Raw genomic sequence first — 19,355 nt, 5'->3', positions numbered from 1 at the left:
CTCTGCTTTAATCCTAAAGTATTTGAGGCTGGGGTGGTATTAGATGGGAGAATGCAGTTGCTTATTAATAAAGTTGTTCTTGAAAGGTATTCAAATTTTATATCTTAGAGTTTAAAATATCCATGAATATAATCTTTTGATAAAGAAAATTGCTATTTATCTTATTGTAAAGAAAGTTGGCTGAATTAAACATATGTGACAGCAAAATATTTCTAATCTAAAGTAATTATGGCTACTCAAAGGCGTGTTTTCGGCATGTAGATAATTTATTACTATGAAAATTTGGGGCTCTTAGCTTTAGGAGCTACGCCTTTGTGAAAGACATTTAAAAGAAAACTGATTTATCTATTTACGTTTATGATGGCGGAAAACATCTAATGTGCTATAACTTTGTACTTGCCAGTGGCAAATCTACTGCGATTAAAATGTTTAAAAAAATTTACAGCTTTTATTCTATCGAATGAGGACTGAAGATTTTATTTGCCATGAGGTATACTTCGCGATTTACCTCATGACCTAGCATATGATGTGAGTTTTTAAAAAATTGTTGAGTATAGGTGTAAAATATTTACCATCACGGTTTAAGATTATTTATGTTGCTAAAATTAGTCTAACTTAAGATTAATTCTGTATTTTATATTAATAGGTAATTTGTTTCTACTATAATTTCTAGCAACATTGTATTCTAACGTTTTATTAATATATAAATTACATTTATAATAAACATCATTTGTTATGTAAGTTTCATCAACATTTAGAGTCTTTCTTGGTTAATTATTGACTCAAAACAAGAAACAATAAAAAGAATCAATATTAGGATTAATTTCAGCTAGTACTTAATACTCCATCAAGGTTTTGCATTTGTTAAGCGAAAGAAATAATTTAAATAAATGATAACAGTAAACCATTTCAGATCGTTGTTTCAGTTCCAAATAATAGAGCTTTAAGAAATACGTAAAATGAGTTTAAGGGATGCGTAATTATAACACGAGAGGCAGTTAATAAAAAAAAGACAGTAAAGCTGACTATTATTAACACACATTGACTGTTTCAAGGCAGCGCTATTCGAAAAGGAATATTGCTAAATAGAATTTTCTAGAAATATGCTTTTGTGGTACAGCTACGTGTTATAACCATTACTGTTAAGGAAATTCGTCATAGGATGTTTAGAATTGTAATTTTGAAGCACATTTTAAGGATAAAATGAGAGCAGACAAAGTTAATGTTGTAAAAAATAATTGAAATGGCATTTCACATGCGTATTACGCTGTAAAATGCGGCGAAATATTTAATAGTATAATCTGGAATTTAACCAACATAACATAATTCACGGTCTTCGTTTTTTCTTGCATAGCAAAAATTTCAAAGAGAAAAAGTAGCGAACAGAAATTTTTATTTACAAAAATATTACATTTTGAAATATGTACAACTTTCAGGAATCATTTGGAAAACCCAGGTTATAAAAATTAAACATATTTCACAATATCTGACAAAATAAATTCAGTGTGCATAGCCAATACATTATGCAAGATAGATTGATTCATAATTAAGTAATAATTTGGTAAGATACCGTTGACATCATGAACATGAAGTGAGCATGATGTATTAAAAAAGCAGTAATGAAAAATTATTAACGTATTTCAGTATTACCTTATTTGAGTAGGAATTCGTTTGAGATTCCCTATATTAATAGACAATTTGCAATGGTATACTTAGAAAATGACAATTTCTGAGAAACAACAAGTCCCTGTCCGTATTTAAATTTTATTACTGCAATGAACCAAGAGAAAAAAATGGCTGATGTCTGTTCAACATTCTTCCATTTATCTCTTTATATGTCTGATTAATTTTCTTAATGGCTGATTTAAGATATCTATAAAAAACTAAGGCAATTTCAAGATGTGTACTAGGGCTGAGAGTTTTGCTTCATGTAATACTTTTAAAGGTAAATGATAATATTTTCTTTAATGTTTATGCCGCATTTTTACACACAGGATAGGACAAAATGAATCCATTTATGAGAAGATTTACATTATACATTACAGACAGAAACGTCATTTTCACGTCACTTCATATTGAGGAAGAAATTTTGAAATAAATATTTGGTTGAAAATATATTCAACGCAATGTTTTTCCTCTCCAATAAAGGATTTGTTACTATTTAGAAGAGTTGAAACATTATCATATAGATCATGCACAAACATATACTGGTTAGAAACGCGAACAACAGAATGTGATAATAAATACGTGCAGTGTTTTAAAACATTTGTTTTTGCATACGTATAACAAATATCTTTGAGAAGCACTATTATTTTTATTAAAATATATACAGTTGTAAAATTTTAGTTGATATATGCACATATCATAGATTATTTGAGAAACACACATACCTGAAAGTTTTTTTACATCTCTTTAAAATAAGGACTTGTGATTATTCAAATTATTATCTCTTTTATGCAAAATGAAAAAAAAAAAAAAAAAAAAAAAAAAAAAAACCAACTAGTTATAAAAGTTTTTATTTCGGTTTCTCAGTGATAATAAAAAATGATTTTTACAGTGCTTTTGGAAGGTCATCTGCTTATGAGAAATGATGAACAGTTGTCAAACTCAAAACAGTGAAAAGAAAAAGTACCTAGAAACTGGACGCTTTTATACTATGCTTATTCCAAGGCATAGCATTACGAAATTGTGAGATATGAATAGTGGCACATAAATAAATACTCGTGTTCAGTATAGTTTTTATTTCTCTCGAAGTTTGATCCATTCGAAACGAAATTTGCAGCAATGGAATATCCACTGTAGAAATTTCCCTTCATTCTCTCTTCCTATACATTCTCGCTCGGAGTTAGTAAAAGGAAAACACATCCTTTGTATCTTCTCAGGACGGAAAACCTACAAATCTAAAAGCAAAATTAAAATTAAATTTCACCCAAAAAATTTTTTTTACATAAATATACAAAATGTTGCTATTGCATAAAACATTATATCTCTTTTCATTTCAGTTTATTACCCGCCGCTTATTAAAATTACTTCCGCTATATCATTTTATTAAGTAGCAGAATTTAATAAACGGCGATTTAAGTCTTGCAAACCGTGATATCGATTTTAAAAATTTCGAGTAAAATAATAACTGCCGATTAATTTATTAAGTAACCTTAAAATTAATTTTATTATAATATTAAGAATTAATAATAAAGTTAAACAATGTACGCAATTTTTAGTTTCATATTAAAATGTTTTTATAAAATATTTTTATAACTACTCTTTTGTTGAAATTTTATCTCTTACAAACATCTATTCTATCTGTGTTTATTTCATATTGTTCAACAATATTTTTTAATTATATTCTGATAGCTTTTCAGTTCAGTATTTCAAGAAATTTTCTTAGAATTTGCAGCGCTTTTCTAGCTTCAATTACGATAGCATGTCATTGAACTTTACTGTATCCCTTTTGTTATCAGATTCTGCAGTTTTTTTAACACTTTCGTAGTCACTTTTTGTAAACGTTGTCTCAATATTGTTGTGAAATGACTCATATTCTAAAAATGAATCCTAATAACTTCCCTCACTAATATCTGAAACAGTAACTGTAGTTTGCAATTCCTCTGAGATTTCTTCTACATAAAAGCCACATTTTCGAAAACAGTTTTTAACTGATTTCAAGGGAATAGCCCCTTGCATTGACTTTCTTTCTTTCCACCGACACTAAGATCAAAGGAGATGGGAAAGTGACTAACAATGACGAGATGGAAAAAAGAAACGGATTGACTTAAGAGCAGCGAAGACTTTCTTTCCACCGACAGCGAGGCAGCCGGTCCACTGGGTAGTTAGCATATCGGCCAGGTAGCCCCGATGACGGAAATAGCTAGATCAACATAACACACTTGTATATACATATTGTGCTCATGACGAGTGCTGGGGGCAGTGCAAACAAGTGCTGGACGAGACGATAGTGCAGTGATGGAAGAAGGGTGCATTGCGGGTGAGAAGAACAATTTCAGTTACATATTTACAGAGTTATGGATAGGTGGTTACAAAAGACACCCACAACGTGAACAATAAATGAGTACAGTGCAATGTATGGGCAATTAACAAAGTGACTGATAAACAGTAAAAGTAATATCTAAAATAGGACTAAATACTAAATAGCAATACTAAAAATAATAAGAAGTAAAATACTAAAAAGCGAAATAATACATAAAATAAAAAAAGGCAAAACAGTGAAAACAATACATAAAATAAGGCAAAATACATAATTCAAGGTTCATAAGTCAGGGTTTACAGTTCAAGAAGATATACAGGGAATAAGAAAAGCCGAATAAGCTAACTTAAGATAAAATTAGTTCATTACAGGTACAGAGCATACAGGGGCTGTGCTGATGACGAGGATGGCAACTGAGAATTACTCCAGCCTTTTGTAAGATTGATGAAGATTGTTATTCAGACATGTCTCTGGATTGTTGAAAACATCAGAGGTCTTTCAGTAACTGAGTTCTTGATAAAAAAGCGTATAATACTAGAAATATTCATAAACGTTAAGGTTATAATCTATATTAATACTGCGCTTTTTCTTACCGCTGTCAAGAACTGCGTTGTGAAGTTAGGCAGAGAAGATTCTAAAGAAGCTATAGTATGGATACGCCCACCAAAGAAATATGCGCGTAAATCGAGAAATGTATGGAAAAAATCGATGTTTTTTGGTATTCGAAAAGAAACAGTAAAAATAAGAGCAGAATTTGAATATTAAAGGAGAGAATGCGTAATTTTAATTCGTAAATTTGACCAGAAATTAGCCTCTTTTTTTTTTTCTTAATAAAAGATAAGATCTTAGGTTTTAAATAACTTAGTTACACAAAACAGCATTTCTCGTAAATTAATAGCCGTATTTGTTAAATTAGATGTATTATGAAGCTATCTTTATTAATATTTAATAATTTGTTATGTATTTAATTCATCTGACGATAAAATCTCCTGACTTACTAGCAAAATAACTTCAATAAGAATTTCAGTTCATTATTAAAAGATTTTTAAACTGAGTAATAATTATAACGACAATAATAATAAATGGTGATTCGTAATGACTGATCTGAATATAAATGAGTTGAATAACTGAAATAACTGAAGATTAGTAATAGTGCCAAGAATGACAAAATTCTGTAAGTTTTAAAAGACCATCAAAATATTGATTATGTTTTCTTAACGAAGCGCTTCTGCTACGATGAATCAATCTGATGAGTTTTTACCGCTACTTGCCACATCATCGGTCACCATTTGATACCTTTTTCGCCTATTTTTTTTAAGAGTTCGTTTCTGATGTTGCTATATTCTTCTCTGAAATTGTTCACTAATTACATGATTTCAAAACTTTCACTGTTGTTGCGCGGTGGTTATGATAAATTATACGCTACAGCAAGTATGAGGAGAATGTAATTATCATCTTTTCGTTCCTTGGGTAACGGAAGGGACTCACATAAAATACCTATACGTAAGACTTGAACTATTTTACTTTCATTTCATATATTTCTTGTCATTTTTTGTAGTAAAATGTGGAAAATAAAACCATTTGAAATGTATTAGATGTTTTGAATTATCATATATGCATCACATCTTTCCCTCTCAAACTGATTTTCATAAGGACACAATTTTGATTTCACTTCTTTTCCCTGTTTTATAGGTGGACATTTAAAAATATAATAAACTAAAATTCTGATATTTATAAATTATTGCGAAACCACTGCTGAAAATGTCGATGTTTTATCAACAAATTTGTTGCCATTGAAAGATACGAAAACATTTTTGTTAATATTGTTGCGTGCTTACGGGTTCGTTATGAAATGAATGCACAAGTCCGATGAAAAATGAACAAAAATTTATTATTATCACAACAATAATGCTTAAATTTTCTCAAATTATCATGCAGTATTACAATATCTCACAGTAGTAATCTTTTAACTACTCAAATGTCCAATAGAACGTAATTCAAAACAGCTAAAGAAAGCTAATCCGCGAATTCGCTACAATCAACAAGAGCAATTTTCTAAACAACAACAAACTAAGCAACTACTACAAACTGAGATGTTTTCCTCCTTTTATAAGATTTTAAAATCACGCGCTAGAATTTTCCAGTACTTTCTCGAAATCAAAAAGAGATATTTATTTATTTAATGCACGCGCTCTTGTATTTTCAATTTTCCGGCTTAGCTTTCTTTTAATATTCGTCACGCGCTGCACTGCGCAAGAAATAAAACCATTTAATTTATAATTGAACTAACATTAGCTTTTTAAATACCAAATTCGTAACAATATGTAATAGTATACGTATTATTGTCATATGAAGGATATATTAGAGATGCCACTTACTTACAAATGATTCAACGTTATGTTGTTAGCTTCAGGAAATGTACGGTGTAGAAATATAGCCATATTTATAATATTTCTCAACAAGATAGTATATCTTTCAAAAGAATTAATGACATGGTAAGCAACAAAACAGTGTCTAATTTTATGATACAAAGAATATAAGTTTACTTGAGTAAGTTGATAAATGTGATATACAAGTTCAACTGAAAAAAAATTCTTTTCCTTTCTTTAAAGAATCGAAATGCATAAATTTCACTGCTAGAAGGCAAATGCATCAAAAATGGCGTTAATCTTCACAGCAACGAAGCTAATGAGAGTTACAGTTATAAGGTATTTGTATTTCTCCCGCCTTCCTAGCGTGCTTTCGTGGTGTAGTGGTTCTGCACGCTGGGCCGGTATTCCAGAGGTCCGTGGTTCGATTCTCGGCGAAGGCGACTGCTCATTTTTCATCTTGTGTGCTTCCAAATAATACACAATGTCTCTACACAGTTTGTAAACACATACTATTAGAATGCAGCATATCTTAAAACGAAACTCTGACATGGATTCATTTACATGCAAATCCATTTTGAAGTGGCATAAAATATTAAGGAAAACAGGTTGCGTTTGTGACCAAAGAAAGTAATATTCTGGCTAACCTTCCACTACGAAGGAAGTTGTGGATGGAGTGACTGTTTGCGACATTTTCTGCTTAGGTTTGAGACTGACTAAATATGTGCACCTCCACAATCTGCAACACTGAATGATCTTCAGGAACACTGCATCAGCGCTGCTTTCAAATATATCACACCAGATACGCTTCACTATGTGGTTAGAACTGGATAACCCTATTGGTGCATTCCGCTTATCAGAAGTCAAGAGTCTCGAATGTTTTGTGATTCAAATCAATACCATCAAAATGCCATGAACTTATGCAACTATCATAAAAAATTTACGAGATCCTTCCCCTTCAGTGCCAAAGTTATATGGCGCTTTCAAATTTTGGGACTGTTTTTGTGTTCATCCTGTATATGCATGTATGTATGTAGGTAAATATTTTCACAACTATGCGTGTATACGTACAGACATATATATATATATATATATATAATATACACGTACACACGCATATTTATATAAATATCTACACGCATAGTTATACAAATAACTAATATATATATGTGTATGTATGTACGTATATATTTTCGTAAGTATGCATGTATATGTGTATATGTGCGTGTATTTATATATAAGATTAAGTTAAAAAGGAGCGAGAATTATGGTTATACTATCTAAGAAAAAAGGTGGGAATATTTAAGAGGTCTTAAAAGTAAAACTGAAATTTAGATTCGTCAAAAAGGCCAGTTGTACGGGACATCAATGCTTGTTAAAACTTTAAAATCATTAAAATTAAAGTAGCTCTGAAAAAAATAATAAATGAAAAATAAATTAACATATCAAAAATTAATCATCCCTGTTTAATGTTTCAAACAGAGCTTACTGTTATATACTAGTATATACTTCTAGTTCATTTACTTCCAGTTCTGTTGCAAAAAGTCAGCTACAGAATATCACCAAATCATGTATACAACTTTAGTACCCAATGTTGTATCATATGACACTGTGAAGGTTTGGTACCTAAAGTTCAAAAACAAGGACTATGGCATTCAAGAAGCAGAGCGCTCTGGTTGGTGCACTAATGTTGATAAGGCCCGCCTATGAGAACTTGTGGAAGAAAATCAGTATGCAAATACAAGAGAGCTTGCCAAGGAGTTAGGCGTTAGTGCCATATCCATTAGTCGCGCTATGCATTGCATAAATTTGACATACAAGTTCAATCGCTGGGTGCCGTATGTGCTAACTCAAGCAAATAAGGACAGACGTGTTCGGGCCTGCACTAATCTGCTCAAATATCAACACAAGGACAAATTCTGCAATGGATCGTCACTTTTGTTGAAAAGTGGATTTACGTTAACAACATAGGCCGAAAAGGAGGTTGGTCTGCGTCCGGTGTGCCCGTCCGCAGCGTCGCAAACGCAGTTTCACCTACAAAAGATCATGCTTTGTAACTAGTGGGATTCCCGCGGTATTATCCTCAAAGACTACCTAAGAAAGGTAAAAACTTCGATAGTAAGGGTGTACAGCGAGATGCTAGTTCGTGTTGACACTGCTATCAAGAAAAAACGTCGAACTGATTTCCGACGCAAAAAGGTAATGTTCGTTCAAGATAATGCAAGACCACATGTGTCTGCAGTCGCCAGATGGACTCTGTAGGTCTCGAATGGGATCTTTTGCTACACCCACCATACAGCCCCGACATCGCTCCATCGGAACTCTACCTTTTTCCCACCTGCAGCTACATCTTCCTTGGTACTGTCTTCCATTCTATACAAGGACGTCCGAAATGAGGTTGATCTGATTTTGCATTCGCGCCCACTAAGTTTCTAGGCGAAAGGTTTTGAAGAAATACCAAAACATTGGCAGAAAATCATAGATTTGGGTGGCGATTACTACACGCACTAAAAGTGCTGCTTTCATGTTTTTTAATAACTTTATTAAGAATGTTTTTCGGAGGAAAACGTTTGTTATAACCAGATATTGATATATATTAAATTTTTATAGACATTTCATTAGTCACCTCCAGAATGTCACTGCGTCACATTTAAAAGATGATACAGTAAGGTAACATCATGAAATTCCTAAATACGTTTGTAATTAATGCATTCGTACCCATTTCAGTTTAGCAAATGTAGTTTACATATATGCAGATATTTTTGTAATTAGAAGTGATATAATTTTTTTTTCCATTAATGGGTTGTGGACTGCTACTTGGATGAAGAAACATTTTACAATTTACACTCTTTTTTCTCCCTCTTCGTAAAATTTCAGTTTTTATAAACCAATTAAGTTTTACCTCTACGCCTGTTTTACTTCCTCCAGCTAGCACATTTTGGAGCATATTTCTTTCAGATAGATTTTTCTTTTTGCTTTAATACTTAAAACACTGTTTTATTTGCTAAAAAAAACTTCTTTCATTTTTTACAGCAAATAAAAGTGTTTCTTTTCTGTTCCAGTTGAAATTCTCGCGTTTTGCGTTCGACGTTTGATTAGTGATCTTCATTTTTTGATGTATATGTTTCGAGCTTCTTGAAGGTTTTTTCGAAGATTCTGCGAAAATTAAGAATTTTTTCTAACATCTCGAAAAAATGCTTTTTCATTGATTATTCGTTTCGATGAGCTTTTACAAACAGAAAAGTAATTCACTAGGAAAGAAAGTGTTTTTGATGGCTTCAAACGTTACTGTTAACTTAATATCAAGAGGTGCTGCATGTATTCATATTGTGTAGATTTTAAATGAATTTAATTTAAATTTTAGTAGACCTGAATTCAAATGAATGATTTCTTAAAATTTATAAGCAAATAATGTATTTTATACTTCTGTATCTGCACGAGAATTAAACTAGCTGAAGGCTGGTATTTTTATTTTGCTGTGACAATGGGTTTTTCTGACATGTCATTTATGTACTTTATTGTGTACACAGCCAGCGTAAGGGCTAGTGACGCTGATTGCCGCACCGATGCACTGGGGTCAGAATCCCGGAGAAGGTATGAATGTTTATAAGCATATACTGTCTGTGCGGCAAGGCGGATCTCAATAAACTTGGCGGGCAAAAAATCCTCTGGAGAGGTTTCGCGGTAAGGAAAGAGGGGTGGGAAACCTCTGATAACTCTAGGCGTGTTCTTCGCTCAAAATTTGGGGGGGGGGAACTGCACAGTTAGTGCTGAAGGACTATACCTGTACGATCAATGATGAACTTCTGATGTCCCGCCACTTTTACCCGCATCTCTAAGTTATTAGTTAAGTTCTTTGTGTTCCTCCTTCGTAAATTTGAAAACACTGTGAAAAAAGATATAAAATCTTTCTATATTAGTGCTGAATTGCTTGTTTATTTTCTTTGACAATACAGTATACCTGTATATAAATACATACAATACTATTTATGAAATTTTATTGCAATTTATGCAGGATAGTGTTCGAATAGTTTCGATTTTTTTTTGTAAAACTGCAATTTTAAGAGTTCATTGGAAGTTTAGAAATATTATGCAAAAATTCTTAGCATTTCAAATCCTGGGTAAAAATTTTAGTGAAGTTTCCTCACAAGGTTGAAAAATTCTATTTATTACTTACAAATTTCCTGGAGTATGAAATTAACTCTTAACTCACAGCCAATAAAGAACAAGGCAACTGCTTTCTAAATTGACTTCCGAAGGCAAACTAAATAGGCTCAAAAATCGTAATTTTTTTTTTTTTACACAGAATTTTCAGCTACCTACCTCATAATGTAGTACCGTATGATATAAATGTAGAATGGAAGAAATGGAACCCCAAAGCAGAACTGAGAAGCGATACTTGCTTCTGTAAAACGGAAACAGAAGAATTATTATTTTAAATTTATTTTGTAACGCATATCTGAAAAAAAGAATTGCAAAAACACACTTTAAAAACATCAACGAATAGAACTTATTATTGTTTAATTCGATACGATATTTAAAGATTTAAATACATTAGACATTTACATTAAAATATGCTAGCATGTTCATACACTTTTGATATAAACTAATAAGGCAAGCAGATGGTATACATTTTAAAATACGTACAAAATATATAAAAAGTGCAGTGGTTTTTTAGCTTTCAGCTTTACTGACTAATTATATAATAGCATGTACTGTTTTGAACCTTTTTTTGATCAATTAAATTTTAATACTGTCGAAGATTACATTTTCGCTGAAGCCCTTAAGGTGTGAAAGAATAATAATAGAATGTGAAAGAGGAAAGTATGACTAAGTGATTAATACTGCTTTATTGTCACAATCCCTTTTTTTATTTGCTGCCGTATGAACCACTTAATGGAAAGATGTTATCTAAGCTGCTGTATAATATAAAATAACCAAGGATATTATCTCAGTTGCTGTGTATTATAAATAAAAAATCTCAAAAACTAAAATTAACTCTTGGTGAGCTATATTTCATTCGAAATTTGTTTAATGAAATTATAAGCTAAGACGGAAGCAGTCAACTTTCGTTCCCTTACGATTTAATTTAATTGTTATTGCGTTTACGTCTGATAAAGGCTTGATTTTATCGTACATCTATAATATCTATGTAAGCTGCAGTATTTTCTGCTTGCACAGTTCAATTTTGCAACTATACAGAAGTTTACGATAAATTAACTTTGTGAATTTATTGATCTGTTTATCTTATGCAATAACTCGCTTAAAACAGAGAGCCAACAGATGGAACATTCTAAAATTTCACAAAGTAACGACTACACAGCTGTACGTTTTCTAGTCATTATAATGTATTATGGTATAAAAATAAAAAATTTAAAAAAAAAGTTCACAGATTACTTAAACGAATGATACTAAGCGATAGTTAGATAAACGATTTTACGGTACAACTTACCTAAACTCAGAAAAATATCTAAAACATCAGAGATGCCCCTCACTTTCATGCATTGGTAAAAAATATGAAACAATTTACAGAACCACTAAATGTCATTTTATATCGAAAGTTTCATCTCTCAAGTATAAATTGTTTTTTAAATCCGAGTTGCATTAACTATGCTGTATTTACGATGGTACCAATCGCGTGAATTTCAGAAATAGCCTAAACTTCCAGATTAAAATTCTTTTAAATGCACAAATTCTATTGCTTTATGCAGAAAGCTCCTTCGAAGCACATCAATTTTGGTTAGCAGGAGTATGGGATCTATATTCAGTGATAGTATATTTGAATCTCTCAATAATAACATTGATCTAGTTGCTATTCAAAAATGCATTATATAAAATAAGCAAACTTTGGATAATATCCCCACTTTCAATTCCTTTAAAAATTGCAGCCACACAATTTTTGTTTATGCTAAAAGAAAACAACCAAAGATGAGTGTTTTTTTATGTCTTCAAAAGCTCTACTAGTTCACATAATGTGTCCAAATAATTTTCTGTATTATTTGGTATATTATATCTTTCGTTTTCATTATCCCTTTCACGTCTGGACCTTTCAGCCCGCGCGGGAAAAAAAAAAAAAAAAAAAAAAAAAAAACTCCGTTGCAAAATGTTAGTTTCTACTTGAGTTCTCGAATGTAGGATGTTGTGGAAATTGCTATCATCAGTTCTCGAGGTAAAAATTCATTAAGTACAAACATAGATTATAATATTGTTAGCATTTATCGTACACAGAAGTTTTAAAACATTATTATTTTTTTAAAGCTGAGCAGTACTTTGTATTTTTCACGCTGGATTCTGAAACATCTTCCACAAGTTTTCAGCGCCATCTTTATGTATTGACCAGCTCTCAATGTTGTCATATTTCATCCAAAAACAGGAACTACGTGGTGTTTCTCATGTTTTGATGGAATGGGGTGAATTCCCAGAATTAGGGGTCCACTGTTGCGATCTGCCTCGTCTTGATGGCCTGCTTACAACGAACGCAGAAAATGCTACCTTTCTGCGATTGTCATAGTGAATAATAAAACAATTGGAAAATTTAAACTACTTAGGTTCATATCATGCTGTCAAAAATAATAATTGCAGTTTCACTGTCTTTATTAAACCTTAAGTTTATATAAATCCTGTTAGGACTTAACGTGGCTCTGCGTTTCTTTCATGCTCTTTGGAATGATTCTTTTTAAACTTGCACAAGATGCTTTCACGCCTGTTTTAGTTATAATATTTCTTTTATGCTCTTTGGAATGTTTTTTATATGCTCTCTTCATGCTTTTGAAATATTCTTATTATGAATAGAGAAAGGGCGAATCTGTCTAGGACCTCAAAGCATTTTATTCAGGGATAACTTACAGATTTCGCATTCCCGAGAATTTGATTTTAATAATTTGTCGACAGATGCCCATATTTAAGCTTTAATTCCATATATAATAGTTGATTGTCCAATATAACTTTTAAAAATATTCCATTATTATTTTCTTAAAGTAGACTAGTTTGTCATATCCAGTGACACTAAACATAATTTAACTACAATTTTATTTTACTTTAAAATGTTTTCTTCCGTTCTTTGAAAGAGGAGCTCGAAAAAAGAGTTCTCTCTTTCAGTTTTAAAAACAGTACGCAAATATTTAACCAGAATGTTTCTGTATGTATGTATGATTTGACGTAGCTAGGTTTAAAATTAACATATTAATATGAATTCTTAAAATGAGCAATAATCAGCTTTAAATTGGTGATGGTGTCAACTGAAGAGGTTTTATGAATTTCTGAAAGAAATCTGCAGAAGCGTTTCACTGAAAAATTTGAATTCTGCTTTCATTTTAATATTGTAATTGCCAGATAAGATTAAGCAACAAACATTGCATTATTATAAGCATAGCTTCATTTTTCAGCCTTTATTGGGCGCGGTTGCTAAGAAGCAACATGTGTTTTTATTGGCTCTTAATAGCAGATTTGCCAGTTAAAGGGTTTAGAAAACAGACAATAATTCTAAATATGCTAAAAGTTTAACTTAATTTTAACTGAAAATACTAAAAGGAAATTATTAAATTTTTCCATTTATATATAGTAAATGATGAATGTACTTTCGCGATATTAAGATCCTAGGATTTGTAACAACATAACTCTTTTTCATCCTAATTATTTCATTACTATTACTATTGTACTTGATGTAGAACTTGAAATCGTATAAAATATGATTTGCACAACTATGAGATGAGTGAAAAAGCATGTATTTCAGTTAAGATAACGGGAAATCAGATGGCGTCGGACCTCCGATAACCGGACTATTCTTCGAACTACGAAACCACGACCCTGCAGCCTGCCCGTCCGTCAGGATACGATTCGGATTGAAATACCTGTTTTGATATGATTTATTGAGTTTACCGCAAAGCACATTACGGCTATTTTCCTAAGAGGAAGAATGCCTTTGTGGAGGAATTTCAAAGGCAAAATACCAGTACAATACTTTACCATTCGGCTGCTGTTGGGCCTCCTTCAAGTGGAAACGGATGCACTTCTATTTAGTAGACATTTTCTGATAACAAACAAAAGCTTTTATCTTTTGCATGTCAGATAAAGGGAAGATTCCACTGCACTTTAAAAACAGTTTATTTGGCATAATTGTTTTAAGAATTTTTATATGTTCTCTACAAAGAACTGTTGATCTATTCATGAAGAATTTAACAGAACATTTATACAGCCTTGAATACTACTGAATTTGTACAACTCATATAAGTATATAAAGAGGTATTTAAACTCTGACCTTTTGAAAGCATTCTTAAGGAAGTCTCTGTTGTCAAATACGATGTTTTTATTTTCCGTCAAGCATCTGCCAGCAGAGATTTGAGTATAAAAGAAGAAAGAAGTATCAAAGAAGTAAATCAAGAGTTTTAAAGGATTTTCTAAGCATACCTCGTATAGTGATTTCTTTACTGAGCATAGCCACTCTTCCGTAGAATGAAGCCTCACATTTAATGGCTATTTTACCTTTCTGAAATAATTTTTCAGTGATCTGCAAGCGCAGTGTTGCGCTGCTAACTTGTAAATTATCGCTGTCTGGTATCACACTTTGATCAACAGTCTCTTCTGTGGGTACCTGACGGAAAGAAGTAATAATTTTTAGCATTCAGCAAATCTGCATTTCGCAAGTGTATTATAATATAACTAAGACTGTTTCTGAAAAGTAATGAACAATGCAATTTTTAAGCGAATTTTAGAGTGTCAAAGAACTTTGTAAATAAAAAGTTGATAGTTTCAAAAAAGACATTTAAAGCTTAAATATCATTTCATGTCAGGCAAATGAAATAAATAAACCTTTTCGTGGAAGAATCAACTGCAAAGAACGTTTTTACTTTATTCGTATTTCCTCTATTTTATTAGCTGCATATACTTCGAAAAATTTAATTTTCAATCAGTTTCAAAGTTGATTATTACCAATATAAAACGCACAGAAGTAAAGACGCAAAGACATAAGGAAGAAAACGCATAGACATAAAAAAGGAGGCCTTCCATTATTAAAATCTCAATTTCTCTTTCTCCCAAGAGAGCATATGAAGTGGTATTTAAACTCTGCCTTTTAAAAGAATTCTTAAAGAAGTCTCTCTCTCTATATATAGCATTTATTATAATAAAAATCATATTATTGAATTAACTCTGGCTATTATACTTTTATTAACATAGCAGCTATTAATTTTTATTCCAAACGTCACTGGTACTGGGTGAGACTTTCGACTTTTCTTAACTGTTTTCCTTGACTCTTAACCAGAAAATATTATGTTTCTATTAAAGTAATTTATTGGTTTTTATTCAAGGATTGAATGTGACGAATCGAATGTGAATTGGTTTGTATTCAAGAATCAAATGTGCGATAACCACCAAATTATTGTGCATCTGCTAAAGGGAAAGTTATTTCCTATTAAAAAGTCAATTTTTCTTTGCCAAATAAACAATAATTTAATTTTTAATTTTTTCTTTTTGCTTTTATTGTAATTTTTTTAACATTTTTGTTTTATTCGTATAATTTCATAATGTATCATACATAAGTTCAGGGAAACTTTAATAGCGTTTTAAAGGTTACTATTCATCAGCCCAGTTTGGCGTTTATATTTCACACTTCTAAGTTAATCGAATTGCATATTAATTTAATTTACTTTATTTAAGTTACAGTAACATTAAAGTACTGTTCCTAGGTGGTAATAATTAAATTCTAATATTAAATATATACACATACATACACACATACAAATATGTGATATTTTAAGTGCATAGTCGATACTGGTACTTTCAGCAGCTTGCAGTTATCAATGGCCGAGGGTGGATATTTTGATACGATGCAGCTCGAAGTCTGCGTAGTTAGGTAGATGGATGCATAAACCAAAAGCTTCCAGACGTGACTGTTTCAAAACGCAATTTTATTCCATGGTAATTCACATGAGATAGACAAGGCATTTGCAGCTGCTTTCTCTGTTCACTGAATATGTGTTGAACTAACAAAAATATAGGTCGTATAAGTACGCTCGTCTGTATGTGAAACCAAATATTGCGAATCCAGAATTGCTTTCCTCAATAAAAAAATTATCTTGAATCCAGCCATGCCTCTTTTCTCAAGTTTCTTTGCTAGGCATCTATTACGCCACCACCAAGTTCCAAATCATTCATATCATGTCGTATACATAAACAAAAAATAGCTGTCATTTGCATAAATATCCCCCCCAAATATTACCAAATATGGAATGTTTGATCGTCAATGGTGAACTTTCTGATGAAAATTAGGCAGAATTTTAAAAGTTTGCGAAATTCTCAAAACAGCGCTGCGTCACTAAATCTGGATTTGCATATTTTTAATTTCCTTTCCATATTAATTCAGCAGCTAATTTTTTAACTATTATATGCTTCTGAATGAGAAAAAGCATTTGTAGTTTTCGTGTATTGCTTTAACTGCATGATAATTTCAATGTTTTATCGAAAATAACCAAAACCAGCTAAGGCTTTCAACTGAACTGCAATGCTAACTTGAACTTTTATTTGATACACGAGAAAATATAGTTGATACAGCACACTCAAAATGAAAGCTGTCAAGTTGAAATTAACTATTGATTTCCCATAAATCGGAAAAAATTAATAAACTGTAATAAAGGTTTTAGTTATCAGAGGTAATATTTTGCTTTCCCTGTGGCTGTTTGGTTAAGAGCAGTTAATGTTGGGAATTCAATGCGGTTTCTTCCCCAGGCAAACTGGGTGACTACATGTTTTCACTGTTTTCCTCACATGTAGCGAACCAGATTCTCTTAGAAAGGATATACCAATGGCCGAGTGGTTACAAGTGGTTAAAAGTGCTCAATACTGATAGTTCTATCTGGCTTCGATCACAGGCGTACGGACGCCTCGCACTTAGTTTTCCCTTCGTGTGACATGAATTTGAGCTAGTTCCCATGTGAAAGTCTTCTACGAAGTTATCTCTCCCGTTAGGCAAATAGCTCTCGCGAATTCTACTTTAACCTTATCTACAGTACACTATATTCCTTATAAAGTCTTCCACGAAGGTATCCCTTTCCCAGGGCAGACAGCCCACACGTTCTTTGCCATATTCAAATAACGTATCCTAACTTGGACCTAACTAAGTTTGCGTCATGTGAATCTAGAAAACAACTGAAAGTACTCACACAAGATTGAAGTTTGGTAGCTGGATTAATGCATTGAATAATTTGGATAGTGGGAAAGATTAACGTTTGATTTAGCTTCTAAGTTTCTAAAGAACAGAAAAGACATAGGATTAGACATAATTTAAACTCAGTTTACTTGCAGAGATTATCAGAGTTAGGAGATTTGATTTATCAGATTATGGCGAAACAAACTAAGGGGTGGTATGTCTTCGCGGAAGACTTTGTAGGAAAATCTTGTTTGTATTCGAGTTACAAATGGAGAATACCATGAAAATGTCTATGCAGACAACCTGTTTGCTGGGTTTGAATCCTTTTAGGATTTTCGGAGCTAGAAACGTAAAACAGAGACGAGAATTAGCCGGTCCTGCACGAGCGAACAACTAGCATCACAAGAAAACTCATGCGAGAACGGAATTTAGTTTTTTTTTTTTTTTTTTAATTTTAATCATAGCAAAGCGTTCGAGGGCTATCTGCCTAAGGGTAAAAATACCTTTGTGGAGGATTTCTGATAGAAATTGGCTCATATCCACGTTGTACATAGGGCAAACTACGACAATTTCCATGCAGCCAGCCCGTTTAATGAGACTTGAACCATGGAAAGACTTACCAGTGTCCAACGACTTTACCGCTCGGCCAACGATGGCCGTTGGGAGAATGTGATAATTCCGTTTATTTCTCCCCTTTTAAAGAACTATTGGACAAAGACATGAAACCCGTTGATTAAACTGTCTCCATCTGCTAACAAGATATGCCAATTAATTGCACATGACAGTGCATGAAAGAATACGATAATTCCTTATAACATTATAGAGAAATTAAGATAATTTTTAGATAAGTGTTTTGGTTATAATTTTGTTATTTGTTAAACTTAAAACCATACGAACGATTGCTTAGGATTCTGGAAAAAAAACACACTTATTCAACTTTTAATTATGCTTCATGGGTTTCTTAACTATAAATTTTTGATGAAATGTATTCTGATAGAACGATGATACTGCAGAGACAAATTATGGTCAAAACGTAAAGCCCTTATTTTGGGCAAAATTACCTTAAAGCGCAGAATTTTATTTAAAACTGCTCCAAAATAGAACAATTAATCCTTTAAAATAAGTTTAAAATAAAAGAAAATAAAAATCATAAAATCAGAAGATTAACCAAACGGTCATTTTTATTAATCAAGCAAAACTTCATAGCACATTCTTTATAAAGCAAATTATTAAACATTGAAAACAAAGACGGTTTTAATCATAATTCGGAGAATATTTAAAAATTTTATGAAATTAACCTTACAGCAGACGACACCTTAATAGAGGTAAACACATTACGGTTTTGTTGTTACATATGTCGCAAAAGCTGCATATTCATTTTTTCTGATTATGGATACAGTGGGCCTATATCCCTTACTAGGAGGATTTATTCGGTATACTGGAAAAGCGGCTGATGCTACAGACGCATGAAAGCAATGATGATTACTTCCCTTCAAAAACACATTTTTCTAGCTCTCTACAACAAATATTATTATAATAGAGAGTATTTCACTCAAGATTTGTCACAAAGACAGAAACCATTTACGAGAGGATCTCAATCAATACTTGCTGAAAAAATAGAACGCATAAGATGAGAAAAAAAAAAGTTAAGGCTGGGACTATATTACTCTTTGGATTTTATTACGTTTCTTTGGCGCTGGTTTATCACGGCGATGGTTATTTATAATATCTTCGTCCTACCAATTCAAAGTTAAAGTTTAGGATCTTCGCAACCATATCAGCCCTGGTTGATCGTAATGCCCTGATATGGATGTAAGGCGAAATGGTTATCGCATACATATCTGCCATGTAAACAAAAGCA

The 19,355-nt window shown here is 32.0% G+C and overlaps 1 protein-coding gene across 1 annotated transcript in view; it reads right to left on the bottom strand.

The window, feature by feature from the left end:
- Window positions 1–1,376: 1,376 nt before the first annotated feature.
- LOC118187699 (endothelial cell-selective adhesion molecule-like) overlaps window positions 1,377–19,355 on the bottom strand; it is a 148,186-nt gene continuing 130,207 nt past the window's right edge. Inside the window, exons 6-8 of the mRNA XM_035357976.2 lie at window positions 14,758–14,941; window positions 10,675–10,756; window positions 1,377–2,900 (exon numbers count right to left, since the gene is read on the bottom strand). Of these exons, the coding sequence (XP_035213867.1) occupies window positions 2,879–2,900; window positions 10,675–10,756; window positions 14,758–14,941 (288 nt within the window). The 3' untranslated portion in view covers window positions 1,377–2,878. The remainder of the gene's footprint in view (window positions 2,901–10,674; window positions 10,757–14,757; window positions 14,942–19,355) is intronic.

This window comes from Stegodyphus dumicola, chromosome 3 (genome assembly GCF_044657685.1).
Source record: "Stegodyphus dumicola isolate Sdum_Otavi_A_Nest chromosome 3, ASM4465768v1".
Lineage (NCBI taxonomy): Eukaryota > Metazoa > Arthropoda > Arachnida > Araneae > Eresidae > Stegodyphus > Stegodyphus dumicola.
Note: the sequence above shows the minus strand (reverse complement) of the source record. Positions and strands in the feature narration are given on the sequence as shown.